The sequence below is a fragment of the Micropterus salmoides genome, unplaced genomic scaffold, assembly GCF_014851395.1.
Source record: "Micropterus salmoides isolate LMB-PRFRI ecotype aquatic unplaced genomic scaffold, ASM1485139v1 Ms_hic_scaffold_12, whole genome shotgun sequence".
Classification (NCBI taxonomy): Eukaryota; Metazoa; Chordata; class Actinopteri; order Centrarchiformes; family Centrarchidae; genus Micropterus; species Micropterus salmoides.
Window position 1 is genome coordinate 22,571,444 of NW_024040263.1, and position 23,075 is coordinate 22,594,518.

The 23,075-nt window shown below is 43.3% G+C and overlaps 1 protein-coding gene across 2 annotated transcripts; it reads left to right on the forward strand.

The window, feature by feature from the left end:
* The first annotated feature begins 253 nt into the window (after positions 1-253).
* Positions 254-3,360, forward strand: LOC119899440 (basement membrane-specific heparan sulfate proteoglycan core protein-like). 2 transcript variants are annotated; one of them, XM_038713994.1, is made up of 8 exons: positions 254-409; positions 1,114-1,260; positions 1,349-1,483; positions 1,684-1,856; positions 1,954-2,140; positions 2,238-2,417; positions 2,513-2,779; positions 2,874-3,360. In XM_038713994.1, the coding sequence occupies exons 1-8, from the start codon at positions 361-363 to the stop codon at positions 2,876-2,878; spliced, it is 1,143 nt and encodes a 380-aa protein (XP_038569922.1). In that variant the 5' UTR covers positions 254-360; the 3' UTR covers positions 2,879-3,360. The 2 variants fall into 2 exon arrangements, with proteins under 2 accessions (XP_038569922.1, XP_038569921.1); XM_038713993.1 differs by having other exon boundaries at positions 267-409; positions 1,096-1,260.
* Positions 3,361-23,075: the final 19,715 nt, after the last annotated feature.

The window sequence follows — 23,075 nt, forward strand, 5'->3', positions numbered from 1 at the left end:
ACATTATTTCTGAATGATCCCCAGCTACATCCTAAATTCAATGACAAAAACATAGTCATAGCTTTTATACTTTTCACCATAAGTTCATTGTTTGCATTTTCTCAGTTAACAGCATATAAATAGCAATAAAATGTCCCTGGGCGTCATCCAGGCACAACAGAAAATTTTGGATTCAAACAAACAAAAAAAGAAGCAAAATAATACGGCAGTGAAACACTTCATACGTGACTAGAACTTGTGGGCAGTGTTTGAATAGGGGAAGGGGTTAAAGGTCGAAAGTGATTGTATGAAAGAGAGACACAGACACAGTGAAAAACAGATTGTACACCTAGAAGAACGTGGGACTGTTCTCTGTTCACCATGGATTGTTCACCTGGAGTACTAATCCTGTTTTCTCTCTTATGTTCAGGTAAGGAATCTGATTTACTTTGAACAGAGTAGCATCTGCATTTTACAGAGCTTGTGTGTTAACTGGCATTGACGTCTGTAGAGATGTATATAATTTTTGTATTTTCAAAGGATCACAAAAAATGGTGCTCACACAGCAATACAAAAAATACATGGAAGTACATAAGCAGTAGTGCATCCTTTTAGAAGCAGTGATTACTTCTGACTGTTTTCATTTGAGCTACTTTTCCCTTAAGCACAAGTCCCTATTATTAAAGCTGCTGAAAGCATTTTCTGTCATCACTAGCAATGGGGACGTTTCTGGGAGGAAAACTTTGGCGGTTGTTGTATTTCTAAATGTAATTTTTCAATACTTTGAGCACCACTAACAAGGTAGAAATATCAAAATCTGGGCAAATAAAACCAAAGCAATCTGGATGGCTGCCAGTTTTTGTAATTTGGGTAAACCAGCCCTTTAATGTAGTAATATTTTAGTTTTAACAACAGTGAAAATTTTTCAGTATTCCTCTCTGACACATCTTTTTATTACATGTTTAAGCTTTTATTTCTTTTTTTTGCTTTGTCATCAAAAGCACTTCCATTCAGTCTGTGTATTTGCTCAGGTTGTTTGCTCTGGGGTTAGTGTTCGTTTACTCAAAGGTTCACAGAGTTGCACTGTACCTGCGTGTGTGTGTGTGGTGTTGCCAGTTCTCTCTTTCTGTGCAGTGGCTGGTCAAGTTCCGGTTGTCTCTGTGGAGCCCCGGGCAGCTACTGTGCGCCAAGGGGAGTCTGTCAGCTTTAGGTGCCAAGTGGGGAGCGGTGCACAGCCAATTCAACTGGAGTGGAAGAAAGCCAATAACCAAGCATTACCAGGTCAGGAGTAATAACATGTAAGCACAAGCATCGTTCATACAATATCACCATCTGTGAAGCTTCACTGAATTCTACCTTTTGCTTCTAGACAATGTGAAGATTGGTCCTGATGGCTCTGTGCTGACGGTTGCTAATGCCCGACCTGGAAACCAGGGCCAGTTCCGCTGCGTGGCAGCCAACTCTGCAGGCCGCAGCACTGCCACAGCTGTACTGAACGTCAAATGTGAGCTTGTTTTTCGCAATTCACTTAGAAACTGTGGCCCTCCTGAAAGAGTATTCTATCTTGCCTCCCTTTTATCAAAACTAATTATACCAAAATGTTTTTGTTGTTTGCAACTTGTTTCCACATGCCCCCAAGTGGCCAATAACATTAGTTACTGCAGGTGTAACATGTCAGTCACGCCTGCGTGTCCTCTCTGTCAGTTGCTCCCAAAGTGCAGCTGACACCAGCAGGGCCCCTGCAGGTCAGAATAGGTGACCCGGTGTCAGTGGAGTGTAAAGCCACAGGCAGGCCACGGCCCAAGTTGACCTGGAAACGCCAAGGATCCTCCCTGCAGCTGGTTACCCGGGAGACAAATGATGCCAACACAATAGAGGTGAAATATAAACACAAGGACCAGTAATACTTTAATTTATTTACACATTTTAAGATAATAATAATAACAGGATAATAATTTCCACTTTATTTCTCAGTGGCCTGCAGTGCACCCAGAGGACTCAGGAGTTTATATTTGCCAGGCTGAAAACAACGAGGGGGTGACAGAGGTCAAAATTGACATCATTGTTGAGGGGGGGCTGGGAGCACCAGTGGCGTCAGTGAGCACTACAGAGATGATAGTCGTGGAGGGACATACAGTCACGATGTCGTGTCGGGCTAGTGGTAAGATGGTTTGTGTGCCTGTGTGTGTAAATATCTCGCAGTGTTGCTCTCAGTTCTCGTCTTTCACTTCATCCTTTCTTTCTCATCTTCATTCCAGGTTCCCCTCCTCCTGTCATCACCTGGTCCAAGCTACGAGCACCGCTGCCATGGAAACACACAGAGGATGGTGGAGTTTTGACACTGACCAGCGTGGGGCGCCAAGATTCAGGCCAATACATCTGTAATGCAACCAACATACATGGCTACAGCGAGGCGTACACGCAGGTGGAGGTGGAGAGTGAGTCGACGCCGCGGACAATAAACACTGACGGTGAATATCCAGTTTGTCTGTCACTGCACATGATAGGAGTAATTGTCTTCTCCTTCATGCAGGTCCTCCGTACGCCACCTGCCTGCCTGACCAGGTGAGGCTCCGGCAGGGAGATGCCCTGGTCGTGCAGTGCCTTGCCCATGGCTCTCATCCCATTCAGTTCGAGTGGAGCCGGGCAGGCAGGGCGAGATTGCCTGCAGGAGCAGAGACCACAAAGGATGGTAGGCTGCTCATAGCCCACGTTAAACTGTCTGACAGCGGAACGTACAAGTGTGTGGCCACCAACCACATCGGCTCCAGTGAGGCACTGGCCAAAGTCATCGTAAAAGGTGAGCTGGTGTTTGGCCTGAGGCAGTTCAACTGACTCTCTACTCTGTCTTTCACTCTCTACTCATTGATTTCTATCTTTGCTTATTTTCACAGCTTAATCCACTGTGGTCTCAACGTCTGATTGACAAACCATCTATGCAGCGATTACAACCTCTGCACACCTGGTTTGTAGCCGTGAGGACAGTGAAATGGTTAATACTGACAAAACAGAGAAAATTATATTTAATAGATTCATTTATTTTGATGTATTAAAGTGAAATATATATGCTGTTTAAACTTTTTTATTGTGCAGATTGGGTTAATTATGTTTTTTTCTTAGAAAACCGATACTGTTGCTAGTATTGCTCCTATCTCATATTTGCCTTTGGAGAGCTTTTCTCTGGATCTGTGTGTGGACCAACATCCTGCACTACATGTGTAGGAGTTTCCCCTGCTGGAATGTCTCTGCACAATGTCCTCCTCCCTTTATGTCATCTGATCTTGTCCACACTACACTGTCTAAACTGTTCTAATATAAAACCCTTTATAATGCCATTAATTATTAAAACAATAAAGACCAAATAAAATAATGTATTACACATTTTTTGTTTGAAGTGTATCCAGATTAGGGGTGTACAAAAATGATGAGGAGTGGAGAGGGGCTGGGCACAGAAAAGTGGGATGGTATTGTCTGGATGGTTTTGCTGTCTTGGAAGAGCAGGGGACGGGTCTTTTTGTAAACTCCAGATTTATAGTTTATTTCAGCCTTCCCTTGCGATATATATATAATTAATAGTTAAATCGAAATAATCATACCAAAAATATATCTTTCGTGTGTGTCATGATTCAGTAGGGTGCACTTTACTATGTGCAAAGGACAGAAGTTGATCTTATTTTTATTTATTATCTCAGTTTTTAAAAAATTTATTAGCCTACATTACCCACCATGCAGAGGGTTGCACTTTTTTCCAAAGTCCAGCTAAGGTCCAGCACTCCTCCACACTCCACAATTAATCCACACACACACAGTCATTTTTGTACAGTTCCTTAATGTTTACATGTGGTGTCGTTTTGCCATGTGAATGCCTTTACACATGACAGATTATAAAACTGGTTTCAAATGTGAACATCACTTCCCATAGTCCTTTCTTTAACCACATGGTGGCAATATGTAGCTTTCAGGCACACACACAAGTTGCCTTCAGGCTAAAGGAGAACATTTTGAGCCCTTACACCCTGGCAGTACACATGGATTGCACAGTCAAGCTATTGTTTTCCAAATAACTGCATGTCACCCCTAAGACTAAAACTCTTGGCTGACCAGTGCAGCTCTCTGAGTAAATATGGACTGTAAACTCCTCTTGAACAGGCAAAGTTCAGTTTGATCAGTCAAACGTGTTGCAAACTGACACACCGATGGCCATGTTGTTGGAGACCTTGGAAAACAGCTTTCACTAAATGAGGTGTTAGCCCGACATTTAGGGTTTGTGGCTGCAGCAGAGGGTTTGGAAAGAGAGCTACCATTTCCAGAGCAGCTGCCAGAAGTGAGCCTATATGTGCTGCCTGTGATTGTGGCCTCCCTTGTAAAACGCCCGACCTCCACAGAGACGCAGGCTTTATTCTTTTCACTATTCCTCTCTCCATCTTTACAATCGTCTTCAAAGCTGGGGAGGAAACATCTGACCTCTGTCACGTCACTCCACCCCCTCACTTCACAGACAGACTGAGGTAGGGAGGGAAGGTGAAGGAGACAAAATAAATGAACTACAGAGGATGTTAGAGGAAGGAAATCTACATATATTTTTAATTTAGAACGATAAAGTGCCATTGAGCTGGAACAGAGGGAATGTATCAGTGACTGAGAGGAAACTCTAATTCATTAAATCTGATCCCCCTCTCTCTCTGTTTACGCCTTTGTATACATATTAATGAGACATGGACATATGGTCTCTAATGGAGTCTGATATAAACAGTGAGGTCAGATGACATCCCAGAAAAGTGATGTGCACACACACTCACACAGACGGTTTGTCACAATTTCAGAAGCCTTACGTTAGTTTACATTACAGTAGGATTACACAACAGTGTTGCATTTACTTTGGACCACACATTGCTTATGTTAGCCTTAAGAGGTGAGGAAAAAAAACAAAACAGGCAATCAGTCTTGTCGCTGTATCAGCACACAGGGAAAGTAAAATACTCCATGCCATATATTCAAAAAGTGTTACTGTTTTTTGGATAAAGACCAGTGTGATGTCCCTGTAGTAATATGGGAAAAGTAGATCATTCAGGAAGGAGCCAATGAGGTGAGAGCTTCCCCAGGAAGTGATAAGTGGAAGGAGGGCGTCTGTCAAGTCTGTTGCCATGGTTTCCACCTGGTGAACTCTGTGGCAGGGCTTGTAGAAACAACATTTTCTTCAGGACGTAGGAAGGCAAGGTGATGGGTGATAGAGAACAGGAACTCCCCTCTATTGTGTCGGCAGCGGAGCCACGTTGACTACCAGAGTGCATAACATCTCACGCTGCCTTAAATCTGAGCTCACAATGGGCCCTGTTCCTGTTTCTAGCCGGTGCAACAAGAAGCCACAATAACGACGCTGATTTTGATGAATTGGTTCATATAAGTCAGCTGAAATGTTGTCATGCACAGACAGAGGAAGAGTCTGTAATCCCTCAGTAAAAATAGACTTCTGAACTGTCAGGAAGGGTTATGTCCTGGGCTGAACGGGTCTCTATGGGAACAAAATATAGGCAGCATAGTACTCCATTAAACAACTGTTTTTTCTTGCCTTCTCTCTGTTCTGGAAGAATAATAAATGCAGATGGTTAAAAGCTAGGCAGTGGTTCTCAACCTGGGAAAGAGACCCCTCAGGGCTCCCGAGAGAAACATGCAACAAGCAAGATAATTTAATGGTTAAGAAAGAAAAATAAAATTCTGTTTCACAAAACTAGGGGAGAGTGGGGCACAACCCAACACACTCTGGTTTGGACTAAGTAATTTAAAAAATATTTGAGTTTGATTAATCATATTTTATACAAGCAACACTCATCTTTGCTACGAATGAACACTTGAAGTTTGTTTCTAGGACCAATTGCGCTAAATGTCGAAGAAGTGAAAGGTTACAACTTACTCAACTTATGGGTGTCTCAGAAAACAAAAAGTTGAGGAATGCCAAACTTGGACAAAATATAGTAAATGAACATCTCACATCATATATACTGTATATTTTTGTATTTTATACAGGATGTATTAATGGTTTGAGAGTTTGCCACAGTCTAAATGGTGTTAACTGTGGTTACTGACATGACTGTATTCTAGGCCTGCTAACATGTAACCTATCGTACCTTAGAGTTAATACTGTAGCTATCAATTGAGCAAGCTTTAGCATTATCAAATTCATTCGTTTTTGAACTTGTATTCAAGAAGCAGGTTGCACATTGAATACTTTAAGATCCGGTAATATATTTAAAAACAAAAAAAGTTGAATTGAAGGAATGTTAATTGGAAATAGTTAAGTTTAAATATTCATTCAAATTGCAAAGCCATTCATGAGAGCCATTCACTCTGGGCATTTTAAATGTTTTACAGTTGAAACATTTATTGTGTTATACTGTATGCAAATACAAATGTGTGTGTGGGGAAGGATGTCCATGTTGTGAGCCTGCAGTATTAAATACATTTACTGTAAGTTAAGACACTTTCCAGTGTCCAAACTCACACGGGGCAGGGGAGTACCCTGGCCTTATGGCTCATACAGAATATTGTTGAAAAATATGGAGGTAAAGCAAGTTTATATGAATTTCATATCATTTGAATTTTGAATGGTCTCCAAGTTTTCCATGGTCTTAAGTTTTTGTGAGGGATGATGCCTCACTTAATGAATTCACTTGTCATTCCTGTGTCCCATGTCACCCTTGGTGTAAATTATAAATCAGACCATGAGGGCTCATTTTATGTTTGTGTGAGCTTTCACTTGAGATCTATATTCATGTCCTGAACTGTTAGCAATGCTTGAATATGTGCAATAATAATAACCTAAGGTGTAAGAAATCAGTTTATAATAGCACAATTTGAGGATTATCACATTCACAACACCTTTTTTCAAATTATGTCTGTACAATTTTTTTTTCCTTTAGGGTATGCTGTCTAGAAATGACATCTTGGCTGTGTGGTTAACAGCCATTTATCATTGTGGCAGGAAGTAGCTGTTTGTTAATCACTTTAAAGCTAGCTGTCTTAACTGAACAGGGGATCAGGGGGGAGTTCCATGGATAATATGTACTGGATTTATAAAATGTTGACACTCATAGTCAACACGATCACTTCTCATGTCTATTAGGCCATCACCTGTGACAAGCGGTCTCGAGAAGGAAATCCTTTATTTTAAGGGGTCACAAGCCAAAACCGTTGACTGATGTAATCATCCTCATGAAAGCTGATATAAGCAAGTGTTGTAAAACCTTGGTTTGACATTTTGCATCAGAGCCTGGATGTGCTCTATAAGCATATTCACTTTGCTACTTATGCTGTTTCGGTTCCTCGGCTGTAAAGGTGTACAATTTCACACCGTTTTCATCACAGAGCCAGACACAGCACTTGCAAGAGCTACAAGCCCATGCCTGACTTGTGCTATAATAGTTTTGTAACAGTGTAGCAAAGAGGGCTGCTAAGCATGGTTTTAACAAGGGTTTGTAGATTTCAAGGACCATGTTGGATATTCCCCCAACAAACATAAGACTAAAGTAATTCTGTCTCTGTAATTCAGTCATGTACAAATAATCCTTATTGCTATATACTGTATGGCTATTTTGAAATGAAGTTCTCACTTATGCTATTGTGGGACCAATCTAAAGTAAAAACCTTTTCAGAATTATTTTGAAATAAAGTGATTCAAAAGTAGGGTCACTTCCTGTGCCAGAGCCACACACCACCAAGATACCACACTGTCTGAGTTTGAAGTGTTTTGTAAATTAATTTTAATTCTTATCTCTTATTATATTTGTCTAACATATTTAATAGTAGGGCTGTTGTATGTTGGGATAACACATAATAAGAGCCCTGTTGTCAGTAACGCCCAGCAGTGGTTAAAACACAGCCAGCTCCATCTGGCTGCAAATACGCTGCTGCTGCTTGTCACTGAGCACCATAAATACAAACAAGTCAAATACATCCTGTGATCATGGACTTCTCCTCTTCGCTTGAAACTTAAATCACATAATGGGCCATCTAAATAACACATAGTGCACACTTTCACTACCCCGCTCTTTTTCCTGCTTTGCACAAAGTAATCATTTCTACGTCTTTTGAAGCTATGGCAGGTTGCATGCACAAAATCTTTCAAGATTTCAACCGCAATTGTCTGTGCATGTGTGTGTGGGTGTGTGTGTCTCAATACCTTGCCTCCTGATAGTATGTCACTGGTGGTTGTGGCATCAGAAGGAAACCACTTCAGCTTCGGAAAAAAGGTTGAGCAACACTGGTTAAAAATATGCGGTATAAAAGCAGAAGAAAGAGAGAGGCGCACAGACTTCCACAGACAGTGTTTGGTACAACATGTACTGTCAGTCACATGTTTTACTACTTCTATCTGATAAACCCAACAACATATAGGTTTATGAGTGGTACACTGAATACTGAAATAATATTTTTACTGTTAAGTGCTTTGAAAAACACTGTAATTGTTTTGCTAAAACAACAGTAGGTATGATAGATACTAAAATGGAAACTATTGTTGTAACTGCTATTATTGGTATATAAATCATTAAACTAATGGTTTTGTAGTGACCCACCATTAATAATAATGACATAAGAAAACATTTATTTTTTGCTCACCAACATGGCATTTACAGTAATTAAACTAGAAAAAGATGAAATGAATGATGGTGAGTCAATTCTGTACATTTTTTTACTATGAGCAATAACCTGAACCAAAACCAAGCAGGTGGTTAGCAGGTTGTGACCTGCTACCCATAACCTCTAGGCAGTTTTGGTTTTGTTCTTGGTTACACTTGTCCCTGTTGTATCATAAGTACGTAGTGTTGTCGATAAGTACGAAAGGAATGGTAAAATAGAGTTGAACATGTGAGACCAATGAGAAGTGATAACAGATTTGTGAGGGGGGAAGGAAAGAGGATGTAACAACATTGAAGGGTAAGAGAGAAAGTCACTCTTTTGAGACATGAACATTTACTGCACAAAAAAATGGCAGATGGAAAAACAAACATGATCCCAGAGTTGATGAAAAAGGAGTCAAAAGCTCTTTTCCAAAGCTTGTGTCAGTCTGTCTGCACATGACTGAGTCTCAGGATGTAAACAGCAACTGCAACTTTACTCTGCAGTGTTTCCATATGGAAATATCCTGTTTGTGTGTGTGTGCCAGTGGCTCTGGGCACTGACATTTAGTCATCTGTCAGTTTAATAAAGTCTTATTCCACATTTCTAACATTACACCATACTACTGTGATACAACAAAAAGTGCTTTTAAATATGAGTGACTTCTACTTTTAATGTGAAGCGAATAAAGAATCTTTCTTTCAAATCAACATTAAATTTGTGGGCAGCCAGAATATTGCAAGAAATATATTTTCCTGAGAAACTGTCTGTAGTTGACAACAACTGATTATTTAATGGTGACCCCTTGGGGATGCATTCAAACTCTCCCACGACCCATGGCTGGGTTGTGACCCTAACTTCGAGAAACAAAGACTTGAAATATGGTTCTCTTTGATGGTAAAGCACGTTTCTTTCAAACTTCTCTTTCTAATCTCCCAGGCCTAGCTTAGGAAACAAAACAAGTTATTCCAGTGCACAGCTACTAGACTGAAGTTAATCAACAATTATTAATGAAACTATGACATTAAATGTGCATGATTGCGCAGCATAACCATGGTGTAGAACAACGGCAGAAACACTGTAATTCTGATAGCTGCACCAACAAAAAGTTTCATGGCTCAGTGTGTTTGTCTGACTTTGATCGTCACTGATTAATCAGCCCACCTATGAGGCTCACCTGTGAAACACCAACGCAGCTTCACTGATGGCTGAATAATTTTTTTATTTAGATAGATTTATGGGTCTACATGGATCCCTCCATGCAGGCTTTGGTCGGCTTCACTGTCCGATCTCTGGCTTACCCCCTTGGTCTAACCCTGTTTGTTTGTCTGTCTTCCCATGTTCACTCACCTCTGTCCTCCGTCGAGTCACCTGGGCTCGCTCACCTGCCCTCTCCCCTCGGGTGTCTTCTACGGTACCCTCTCGGCTCCCTCTCGTACCTTACAGTCAGCCAGCCACCACACTCCTCCACCAACCCCCCGGTCACTTCTCCCGTGCCTCCTCTCTTCCTCGGCCCCCGGTGCCTCCCAGTTCCCCTTCGAGGGAACTCGAACTGCGTCGGTGACGACACTATGGGAACGCCTCTGGGCGTGGCAGGGCTGAAATCATGAATGAAACCCCGAGGGCTGGTTCCCTTGGCGGATTTTGTGGAAGCATGGCGAAGCCTTGCAAACATTTCCCCATGGGTCCTGCGCACCGTAGTGGATGGCTACAGGCTGCAGTTCCGGGTCCACCCCCGCAAAAGTTCAACGGGGTGGTCTGGACTGCGGTGCATGCGGGGCAGAGCCAGGTGTTGGGACAAGAAGTTCGCTCTCTGCTGGAAAACGGGGCCAGAGAGCTTATTTCCCCGCCAGTCAGGGAGTCCGGGTTCTACAGCCGGTACTTCATAGTTCCCAAGAAGGACGGATGGGTTGCGTCCGATTTTAGATCTGCGGTCCCTGAATCAATCTCTGAGGAGATTCAGGTTCAGGATGCTCACCATCCCTGCCATCATCAGTCACATCCAATCCGAGGATTGGTTTGTCACAATAGATCTGCAAGACGCATATTTCCACATCTCCATCCGTCCCTCTCACAGGAAGTTCCTGAGGTTTGCCTTCGGGGGAGCGGCATACCAGTATTGGGTTCTTCCGTTCGGCCTAGCACTCTCTCCTCAAATGCATGGATGCAGCTCTGGCCCCGATGAGGCTTCAAGGTGTCCGCATACTGAACTACATCGACGACTGGCTCATCTTGGCTCAGTCTCGGGAGTTAGCAGTTCGGCATCGAGATGTTGTCCTTGCCCACCTTCAGCGTTTGGGGCTGCGGCTCAACGCGAAGAAGAGCGTGCTGGTGCCCACCCAACAGACTACGTTCCTAGGGGTGGTGTGGGACTCAACGACTATGCGGGCTCACCTGTCGCCTGCACACGTCGGGTCCATTTGGTCCACAGTGACCAGAGTGCAGTTAGGCCGCACATCACTGTGAAACACTTTCAGAGGGTGTTGGGTCTCCTGGCAGCAGCGTCCAGTATAATACCTTCTGGCCTGCTGCACATGAGAGCCCTGCAGTGGGGGTTGAAATCCAAGGGATTCTGCCCGAGGGGAAATCCACTCCATCTGTTACGGGTTACGAGCAGGTGCCTTCGTTCCCTGTCAGTATGGAGGAAATCTTGATTCCTGTCCCAAGGTCCCGTGTTGGGAGCGTCATGTCACCGAACAATTATTCGACAGACACGCTTTGCGAGAGGCTCCTGGGAGGAGCATCATTTCTCTTGGCACATAAATTGCCTGGAAATGTTGGCAGTGTTCAGAGCTCTGAGGAGTTCTCTGCCTCCTTTTTGAATCACCAGGAGGGTCTGCGCTCGTGCCCATTATGCAAGCTGGCGCATCAGATCCTCCTGTGGTCCCAGCAGAGACTGCTGTCCCTCAGAGCGATATATATCGCATGGTTAGGTTTAGGCTATACTGAGGTTTGTTGTGTGTGTAGGACAGAGAGGGAGAGGAGCGAGTAGGGCAGAGGGGGCTGAGGCAAGGGAGCCGAGGAGCACTGGGGGGCCGAGGAGCAGGCGGGACCAAGGAGGCTGGGACGAGGAAACGTCTCAGTATTTTCACTCTGAGGTCCTCCCGGTGGAGGAAAGCAGACCAGTTGCTGGTGTGTTTCAGGTCCCCCAAGGTTGGGCTCCCCGCTTCTAAACACACGATCAGCAACTGGATCGTTCAGACTATTTCCCTGGCCTATCAGTGCGCAGGTTACCTTCACCTATGGCCGTAAGGGCGCACTCTACTCGAGGCATGGCAGCCTTTAGGGCCCTCCTCGCAGGGGCTTCGCTCCAGAATTTGTGTGAGGCAGCTGGCTGGGCCACTCCTCACACTTTCATCCGGTTTTACAGTCTGGACCTTCCTTCTGCACCCGGCACCCGTGCGCTCTCCTCTTAGTCGTGCCTACCGGTTATTTCACGCTGGGGGGCAGGCGGAGGCTTCGGTGTGGAATAGTGGGTATTCTCGTTCCCATAGTGTCGTCACCGACGCAGTTCGAGTTCCCTCGAAGGGGAACGTCTTGGGTTACGTATAAAACCCTTGTTCCCCGAGAAGGGGAACGAGACACTGTGTCTGTCGGCCACACCTCGCCCTGCCTGGAGTGCCTTGCTTCATAGCAAAGAGCTAATGTGTCCGGTGTGCCGGCGTGCTTATATACGCCTCCAGTTACGCCGCTACTGTTCTAGCAACGGCAATAGGATTGTAGTAGTTTCATTCATGATTTCAGCCCTGCCACGCCCAGAGGCGTTCCCATAGTGTCGTCACCGACGCAGTGTCTGCGTTACATACGTAACCCGAGACGTTTCCTCGTCCCAGCCTCCTTGGTCCCGCCTGCTCCTCGGCTCCCTTGCCTCAGCCCCCTCTGCCCTTCCTGCTCCTCTGTCCCTCTCTGTCCTACACACACAACAAACCTCAGTATAGCCTAAACCTAACCATCGTGGTGCTGGATGTAAGTGATTTAATTGGATGTCTAAAATTAATACAAGCAAAACTAAAACTACTGGACACTGCAAATTCATGGTTAAAGACTGTAAGGGGATTTGCTAAGGAAACTAAAACCAGTAAAACCCATGAGTAGAAAAGCAAATTAAAGGTCAATGATTTTAGACCAGTCGCATTGACAAGCATTTAATGTAAATGTACGGAAAGGGTCATAGTCAATCATCTTTCAACATCTCTCAGTGAATGGTTTGATCTACTTCAGTTCAGCATATAAGAAGGGCAGAGGTACTAGAGATGCAACATTGACACTGAATACTGTAAGTAAACATCTACAGCAGTCTAAGACTTATGCTAGACTTTGTGATATAAACACCAACAGCCACATTATACAGTGGGTTAAAGAGTTCCTTACAGACTGGCCACAGAGAGTGAAGTGCAGTAGTAATATTTTCTCTGATACAGTTATCTTGAATTCAGGAGCACCTCAAGACTGTGTGCTTTCACATGTTTTGTTCTCTTTATATACAAATGAAATGCAGAGTATGAATTTGACACATCAATTGTAGAAATATGCTGATGACATGGTGGTTGTTGGTCTTATACAGATGGGAGTCACAGATAAGCAGTCAACATATCTCAAACACAACCAAGAGCTCACTAAGTGGTGTGAGCTCAGTGCCCTCTTCATTAATGAAAAGAAGACTGAAAAGCTAGCGATCGTGAGACACAACAGTGCTTGTCCATATTTTTCTCCTGTTTTGATTAGCAATAAGCCTGTTGAGACAGTTGAGGAGTTTAAATACTTAGGAACCATTTTTGATTGTAAATTAAATTTTACAGCCAAAACAGAGTACATTTAAAAAAAAAGAGCAGCTGCAGCAACTAAGACCATTTACAAAAAGTCTTTCATACAAAATGCAATAATCTTACTAAATTCATAATCTCTCCACTCTGGAAAACTCTCCGTTATGGTCTGTACTGTGTATGTTGTGTTATTTATTGTGTTTTTGTATTGTGATTTTTAATGATGTGGTTTTTAATCAGCCTTTGAAGGTAAAGATACATTTCCACATTTGTGGACAATAAAGACATTTGATTTGAAACCCCAAATAAATATGACTCAAACAGCTAAGAAGCCACATAAGAGGATTACTCTTCCTAGCCTGTTGAAAAGCTGCTAACTATACTTTATTTTTCACAAGTGAATACACCCCTCACATCTTTGTAATTATTTGATTATATCATTTCATGTCACACCACTGAAATTAATAACACTTTGCTACAATGTAAAGTAGTGAGTGTACAGCTTGTATAACAGTGTAAATTTGCTGTCCCCTCAAAATAACACATCAAACAGCCATTGATGTCTAAACCTCTGGTGACAAAAGTGAGTACACCCCTAAGTGAAAATGTCCAAATTGGGACCGATTAGCCCTTATCCCTCCCCGGTGTCATGTGACTCGTTAGTGTTACAAGGTCTCAGGTGTGAATGGGGAGCAAGTGTGTTAAATTTGGTTTTATCGCTCTCACACTCCCTCATACTGGTCACTAGAAGTTCAACATGCCACCTGATGGATCTGAAAAAAACAATGGTTTCTCTACATGTAGATGGCCTAGGCTATAAGAAGATTTCCAAGACCCTGAAACTGAGCTGCAGCACAGTGGCCAAGACCATCAGTTCAACAGGACAGGTTCCACTCAGAACAGGCCTCGCCATGGTCGACCAAAGAAGTTGAGTGCGTGTGCTCAGCTTCATATCCAGAAGTTATCTTTGGGAATATGAGTATGTATGAGTGCTGTTGAAGGGGTAGGGGGTCAGCTTGTCAGCGCTCAGACCTTACGCCACACACTGCATCAAATTGGTCTGCATAGCTGTCATCCCAGAAGGACGTCTCTTCTAAAGATAATACTCAAGATAGCCCGCAGTTTGCTGAAGACAAGCAGACTAAGGACAAGGTGTTACTGGAACCATGTCCTGTGGTCTGATGAGGCCAAGATAAACTTATTTGGTTCAGATGGTGTCAAGCGTGTGTGGCGGAAACCAGGTGAGGAGTACAAAGACAAGTGTGTCTTGTAGGGCTGACCCCAAATAGTCGAAGATTCCATGCTTCGATGGGCGGAGCCTGATTCGACTGTCAATGTCACAGTTCAAAAAATGTTTTTAAAGTGCGTGAATAAATCCAAAATTGAAACCCTAATCCTGGGTCGTCAGTGCGCATGTGTAGGCATAGCGTGTATGTGTGTAGTGTCAGAAGAGTAATGATTGCTGAAGAGACCGAACACCAGTGAAGCTGGGGTTCGGTCTCTGGGACTTTCAGATAATTTATCACCACTGATCAACCACACAAAGAATATTTTAATAGTTTTTAAATAGCCGGCTACTTGAAATAGGCCTGCGGAAGCACGGAATGCATGTAAAACTCTGCACAAGACCGGTGAATGGCATGCGAGAGAAAAGGGTCTTCAAAAAAGTTGAGCTGGAAATTTACAGTGTAAGTTGAATGAATAGAGACTGAAGCTCTGCCGGAACTACAGTGTCAACCTTTGAAGCTCTGGCAAACTCCATGTCCAAGAGGGTTAAGGCAGTGCTATAAAATAATGGTGGCCACACAAAATATTTGGACATTTTCACTTAGGGGTGTACTCACTTTTGTTGCCAGCGGTTTAGATATTAATGGCTGTGTGATGTGTTATTTTGAGGGGACAGCAAATTGTTATACAAGCTGTACACTCACTTATTTACATTGTAGCAAAGTGTCATTTCTTCAGTGTTGTCACAGATATCTTCAAATATTTACAAAAATGTAAGGGGTGTTCTCACTTTTGTGAGATGTAAATAGGTGTAGGAATATGTAAACCCATTTTTTAACCTAACTTTACCCTGACCCTAAAACCAAGTCCCCCCAAAGAACCCTTTAAAGTTCTACTAAATGAAGAAAAGCAAACCCACACACACTACTTACATTCTTACATTCATTTTCTGGAGACTTACCCTAACCCTACCCCTAACCACTACTTACCTAACCCAAACCCTAATCTAACTTAACCGCTGACTCAAAAATCAGTTTTCTTCCAAATGGGGACATAGCTTTTGACCCCAATTGGACAAGCTATCCCCAATCAACCCGTCTTTAGTCTGAAATGTTTCCCAGAAGGTTTCTGCTCGTAACCTGTTTTACAGTCTATGCATATTAATCAGAGCAATGCTGAGTACAGCTATGTTTGTGACAGATATGCCATGAAAAAGTTATTACTCGGCAAACCTATCCAGCTATTTTCCTATGTGTTTTTAGTTTAGTAGCTATGGTTCATAATATATTACTGTTGCCCTGTAAAAACATCATGACTTCAGTTAGGACTGATTTGAGTTTTGTTGTGTCGAAATGCTCAAGTGATGCCCCACCTTCAAAGCCAGATAAAACAAGAAACACGCTGCAATCATGCTTTTTTTAAATCTAGAAGCGTTGATGTCCTGGAGATTCTCATGCTGAGATATAGTTAGTGGAAATCAGTAATCTCTAAGGAGATACAGTGTGACTAAATAAAGAGTACAAGATGTTGTATTACCAGCAGTTATAGTGCCTTCATGTTCCCTGATGTTGAAATTCACTAGTTGATGCAGTTTTATCCACAGCTCTTTTAGTGCTTGACAACAGTGCAACCTTTATCCCCATATGAAGACCATGCATTTTTTAATGAAGGGGTTGTAATCTCACACAAAAACGATCCACTTGCCGTTTTTTTCTGTTACCTCTGATGGCCAGAATGCCTAATCCAATGTGAAGACTCTGGGTCGGATTTTCCAGGAAATCCACTGGCTCTGACTTCATGCGGGCTCCGAGTGTCTTGCTTATTGATTCTGTATGGTACACACAGCAAAAACACCCCAGCTAACGAGATGGAGTCCGCTATAACTAAAAGTAACGACCGGCTCCTAGCACAACACAGACTCTAACACAACAGCCACAAAAAAGATAAAAACCAACAATAAAGTTTGTGCTGAAGCCCCTCAGGCCAAACGAGAATCAGACTGAGTCATTCAGAAAGCCTTGAGTCATAGAGAGACCTTCGCTTTGTTTTGGAACTGACAAAACGATACAGAATTGGCTTTCATTCTATTGGACAGTTAAACTAACATTACTGCAATGCATGTGAAATATATTGTGATGTTGTGCTTTAGTGGGCTCAAGTTAAAGTCAAATAGTTGCTAAAGTTTTCCGTTGCAAAATAATTAAGTTGTATGGCAATCGCAACCAATGTTAGTATCCTGTGTACCACCGGTGTTTTGTGTTGATTTTAGCATGCAAGAAAGGATGTAAGCAAAGCAAATATGGAATGATTTGTTTAAACTAGCCTGTAGTGATGCAGGCAGGACAGCCAGCTACTTTAGCACACATCTACCACTGTTTGCTTTGTAACGTTCAATTTAGATTTATTGTTGTTTTAACCGATACTCAGTTACACAGTATCTCCACCTCTCAGTTGCTGTAACTTACATGACCCACATAATGTACAATACTGCCACAAAGCGGTGCAGGACAACACCATAGTGAAAGACCCATCCACTACAGTAACGTTACGTACTGCGGTCTAACTGTTATGAAAATGTCTGATACACATTTTCCCGTTACCATGACTTACACTACACGAACGTTAATTTCGTGTTAGACTGATAACATGTACGTGGTTTCGCATGTTCAGTCCACGGTGACAGCATTAATAAAATAAAATCAAGTTGATGAATGTTCTGTCCTATTACACCAATCTTTCCAATTTGGGGTTCTAACAACTATATATTCCTTTATAGGCCAGAATCTGAGGACTGTGGACAACATCCAGACTACAGTGGGTAGGGTAGAAAAATAGAAAGTATATTTTCCCTATTCTGGATATTTTCATTCTTTTTTAAATAAAATATCTTTACACTTGCAGCAAAACAATCAACTACATTTATGTCTTATGTCTCCAATAATGACATCCAAATGTGATATAACACTTGTTTATTGTTATTAGATACTACTAAAACTACAACCTATATCACAAATAGATACTTTTTAAACATCATTAAAAATAAGTATATACAGGAAGAGACAAGGTGTGTCCAGAGGTGTCTTTACTGATCATGAAGATAGTTCAGATTTTACTCGTAGCATTGTCCATGTAAATAACCCAGTATATGTTTAGCTCTACAGAAGAAATATTATTATTGAACAGTCATTTCAGTAGGCTTTATTAAGTATTTTACCTTGTTTAAGCCCTAGTGTCTTACTTCCTGTTCTGACTAGAGGTGCTTTTATTTTGAAAGCCACCCGCTGGCACCGTAACTAGTCCTGCTACTTGCGACGGAGAGACTGTAATATGCACACACAGTGAAAGATTTAACGTTTTAGCACCCCTTTGAAGAGGCACAAGGTTAGTATTTATCATAATACTGTGATATTAACATCGGGGTGGTGTTTTTGAAGTAGTTTGAACAATTGTGGCTGTTTATAGCTGTGCAAATACTGGGCTTGTGAGTTAGTGCTAAACTCTGCTAATGCTCTGAAACTATATGGTAAGGTAGCTAATGCGGTTGTTGTTTGTGTTGTTTACTTTTGTAACCTGCTGTTACGTTGGTTTTGGGATTTCCAATAAATCTAAAATCATCAGTTTAAATGTCAGACCATCTTTCGGAGGGATGTGCTACAGTAAGAGCTTGACCTGCACCTGCTGCATCACGCTGCCTGTGGAACTCATGAGAAGACGGCAAGACACGGCATACAGAGCAGTGAGTTGCAACATCATTCGAGTTAACTGAATGTAAGAAAAAACAACTAGCCGAACTTCAACACAAAATGGATGACGCTGAGGGGTTAACACTACCACGTCGTTCAGAACGTACTACTGTGCCCACAGAGAAAATACTCACATACCAAAAGGAGGAACTTAGTAAAAAGGAAAAAGACTACTTAGCCTGTACGAACAATGGAAGATTCAAATCAGAACATCCAAAAATTTAAAGACAAACATATCAGAAACAGAGCTACAATGGCAGACACCATTGAAAATGGACGGGATGATCTCATGAGACGTTATAATGAAATAAGAGAACGGGCCACACCATCCCCTGAGCTAAGGCGCAAAATTGATGCATGTGAGGCAGTAACTAAAGACATTATAAAGCTAATCTATGAACGCCTATCAGCAGTAGATGGCGACTTTGATGCAGAGTGTGAAAGGCACCGGCTCCGTCACCTACTAGCTCACGACTATGCTTACTCCATATATGGTACAGCCTCTCAGTCAGGCGCCAGTCGCCATTCAGAATCAATTCTCATATCTGCAAAAAGGGCTGATGCAGCCGCAGAGCTCGCTGCTAAGGAGGCTCAATATAAACTAATGCAGGAAGAAAGAAATCAAAGGGAGAAAATAAGAGAAATGGAAGAGCAACATAAAAGGGAATTAGAAGTGCAGAAGTCTGAATTAGAGCGTCTACAGGCAGAAAGGGACGTTGAGGCCGCTCGAGCCAGACTTGAGATATATGACAGAGAAATTGGACAGGATACTGATAGTCAGCCCATACAGCAGAACATCAGACAGATCACTCCTAACACCCCAGCCTACAGCCAAAACCCTCACCATGCCACACCAGCGCCCCCTGCTGATATGTCCTATCTGGCTCAAGCAATTCATGACAGCATAGCCATAAACAGATTCCCGATGCCAATGCCCACGGTATTTAGTGGAGACCCAATTTTCTACATTGAATGGAAGGCCTCGTTCTTGTCACTTGTGGACCGAAAGGGCATTTCTTCAGCTGATAAACTTTACTACTTAAAGAAATACGTCTGTGGCCCTGCTTACAAATGCCTTGAAGGCACCTTTTATCGAACCGATGAAGAGGCATACAGGGATGCATGGAGTAAGCTCAATCAACGCTATGGTCAGCCATTTCTCATCCAAAGAGCCTTTAGGGAGAAACTATCAAAATGGCCAAAAATACAGTCTAAAGATGCAGAAGGGTTAAGAGCATTCTCAGACTTCCTAAATGCCTGCCTGCAAGCCATGCTTCACGTGAAGGGTCTAGAAATATTAAGTGACTGTGAGGAAAACCAAAAGCTAACACAGAAAGTTCCTGATTGGGTAGCATCCCGTTGGAATCGCAGAGTTACGACAGCCCTCGTGGAAAATAAAGAGTTTCCCACCTTTGAGGATTTCACAAAGTTTGTGTCAGTGGAAGCAGAGATAGCATGCAACCCAGTCACCTCCCTTCATGCTCTTCACACATCTAACCCATCCCATGACAAGAAAGGCACAAGGGAAACAAAGGGAAACAAAGCCAATGTCTTCAGCACTCAAACCGCCATAAACAATGATAAACCACCACCAGGCAATGGGAGATCAAGGCCCCCCTGTCTGTGGTGCAAAGATGACAAACATCAACTCCCCAAGTGCCCAGACTTCATGGACAGGTCCCTTGAAGACCGACGGAAACACGTAAAGGACAACAAGCTGTGTTACGGATGTGTGAAACCAGGTCACGGCGCCAAGGAATGTCGTCACCGCCACATTTGTGATGTGTGCAAGGGAAGGCACCCGACCTGTCTCCATGATGAAAACTACAGAAAACATGAGTTTAGAGAAAGGCCTTTATCCATTGTGAACACAGCTTTAAACGCAGCAGATGGAACCACAGTAGCCATGGCACTCAACGTCACCAGAGGGGGTCAGTCCTGCAGCACTTCCATGATCGTCCCTGTGTGGGTATCCTCTGCTACAAATCCATCCCAGGAGCAGCTTGTCTATGCATTATTAGACACTCAAAGCGACAGCACATTCATCGAAAATGCGGTAAGCAAGGAATTACAAGCAGATGCCTATCCTGTGAAACTGAAACTTACCACCATGCTTGGAGAGAGCATGATCACGAAGAGTGAAAGGGTTTCCGGACTTCGTGTGAGAGGCTACAATTCATGCTTTCACATTGACCTACCTCCTTCATACACCAAGGACTGCATTCCAGTGAATCGTGATCATATACCCACTCATGACACAGCAAAACAATGGCCTCACTTGACAACAATCACCGATAAGATTCCACCTCTCCTTTGCTGTGAAGTAGGACTCTTAATTGGCTACAACTGTCCCAGAGCACTAACACCTAGGAAGGTGCTAGCAGGTAAAGACGACGAACCCTATGCCATCCTTACAGACTTGGGATGGAGCATCGTGGGCTGCTCAACACCGCACCTGGATGAAACAGGATCCAGCTTGTGTCATAGAGTCGCAGTAAAGGAACTCCCTCCTGTAATGCCGTTGGATGTGTTAAGTGCCCTGGAGTCAGACTTTAAGGACACTAAAACAGACGACAAGACTGTCTCACAAGAGGATCTTGTTTTCTTGGACAAACTCAAAGGGAGCATTAAGAAAAATGAGCAGGGACATTATGAAATGTCCTTGCCCTTTAAGCAACGGCCATACTTACCTGATAACAAGAAACTTGCTGAAATCAGACTCAGTCACTTACAACAGAAATTTCACAGAGATGAGAAATATAAGAAGGACTACACAGCATACATGAATGAGGTCATTGAAAGAGGTGATGTTGAAGAGGTAGATGAAAACGGAACTAATGGTGAACGGTGGTACATTCCCCATCATGGCATATACCACCCTAAAAAGCCTGGTAAACTGCGTGTCGTGTTCGACTGTTCAGCAAAGTACGGCGGCACAAGCCTCAATGAACACCTTCTTCCAGGGCCAGACATGACCAACAACCTAACGGGCGTCCTCATACGGTTCAGACAACATCCTATAGCTCTCATGTGCGACATAGAGAAAATGTTTCACCAGTTCCATGTCCTGAAGGATGACCGCAACTACCTGCGCTTCCTGTGGTGGAAAAAGGGAGACACAGACACACCACCTCAAGAGTTCCGAGTGAAGGTACATCTCTTCGGTGCAGTATCATCCCCTGGCTTTGCGAATTATGGGCTGAAATACTTGGCCAAGGAAAACAGTCACTTGCATCCAGTAGGATCTCAGTTCATGGCAAGAGACTTTTACATTGATGATGGAGTCACAAGTAGAAAAACTGTGGAAGATGCTATTCAAGTGGCACACGAGGCAAGAGAGATATGCGCCGAAGGTGGTCTCCGTCTTCACAAGTTTGTGTCAAACAACCATGCTGTCCTACAGAGCCTACCCTCATCAGAGTGTGCAATCGATGCCAAGTCAAAGGATTTGACCTTCACTGACATACCATTAGAGCGAGCGTTAGGGATTCACTGGAGCATTGAGACAGATAGCTTCAGATTTAACAACACTTTCAAAGACCAACCAGCGACACGTAGAGGCATATTGTCCACGGTGGCCTCCATATATGATCCCCTGTGCTTCCTTGCACCATATGATCTCACTGGGAAGAAGATCTTACAGGAAATGTGCCACCAAGGTGTTGGCTGGGATGACCCCCTGCCAGAGATACTGAAGCCACGGTGGGAGAGCTGGCGACAAGACTTTGCCAACCTAGAGAAGATAAACATAGCCCGATGTTATGTACCTGCCAATTTTGTAGAGACAGAGCTTCACCACTTTTGCACCAGCGGATACGGTCAATGCTCTTATCTGAGAGTCAAGAACCAAAGAGGAGACGTTCACTGTTCCCTAGCCATAGGAAAGGCCCGCGTTTCTCCCACAAAGGTGGTCACAATACCTAGGCTGGAATTAACTGCAGCAGTGGTCTCAGTCGGTGTCAGCAACATGCTCAGAGAGGAGCTTGGCTCTTTTGATGGGAAAGAGTACTTCTGGACAGACTCCAAGGTAGTTTTAGGCTACATAAATAACGATGCACGGCGCTTTCACACCTTTGTTGCCAACCGGGTCCAGAAGATCCGTCATAGCACAACTCCACAGCAATGGTTTTATGTCCCTACAGATGAAAACCCAGCAGACGGTGCTTCCCGAGGGAGAACTGTAAATGAACTACTTACATCAAACTGGTTCACTGGTCCCATGTTCCTCTGGGAAAAGGAAATATCTACACCAAATGATGTAGTACTGGACCTATTCATAGGAGATCCAGAAATCAGAAAGGTACGAACACTGCAAACAAAGACCACAGAAACAACGAGTCTTGCCGACCGCCTCTCTAAGTTTTCATCATGGTCCCGAGCCATCAAGGCTGTGGCACGCCTTCTGCGACGGGCTAAGAAAATTATTTCAAGTGTCCTTACTACAGTAAGTGAACAGGAAAGCGCTGTGCGTGTCATAATCCAAAATCTGCAAAGCCAAGCATACAAGAAAGAAATTCAGCTGTTAAACAAAGGGAGTCAACTTCCATGTCACAACAAACTGAGCCACCTTGATGTTTTTCTTGACACAGACGGCATCCTCAAGGTGGGAGGAAGACTCGGCCACTCGTCCCTTGCTGACCCATTCAAGCATCCGATTGTCATCCCCAAAGAGCACCACGTGACAAAGTTGATAATAGCTCACAATCACAAAAAGATAAAGCATCAGGGAAAAGGCTTCACCACAAACGAA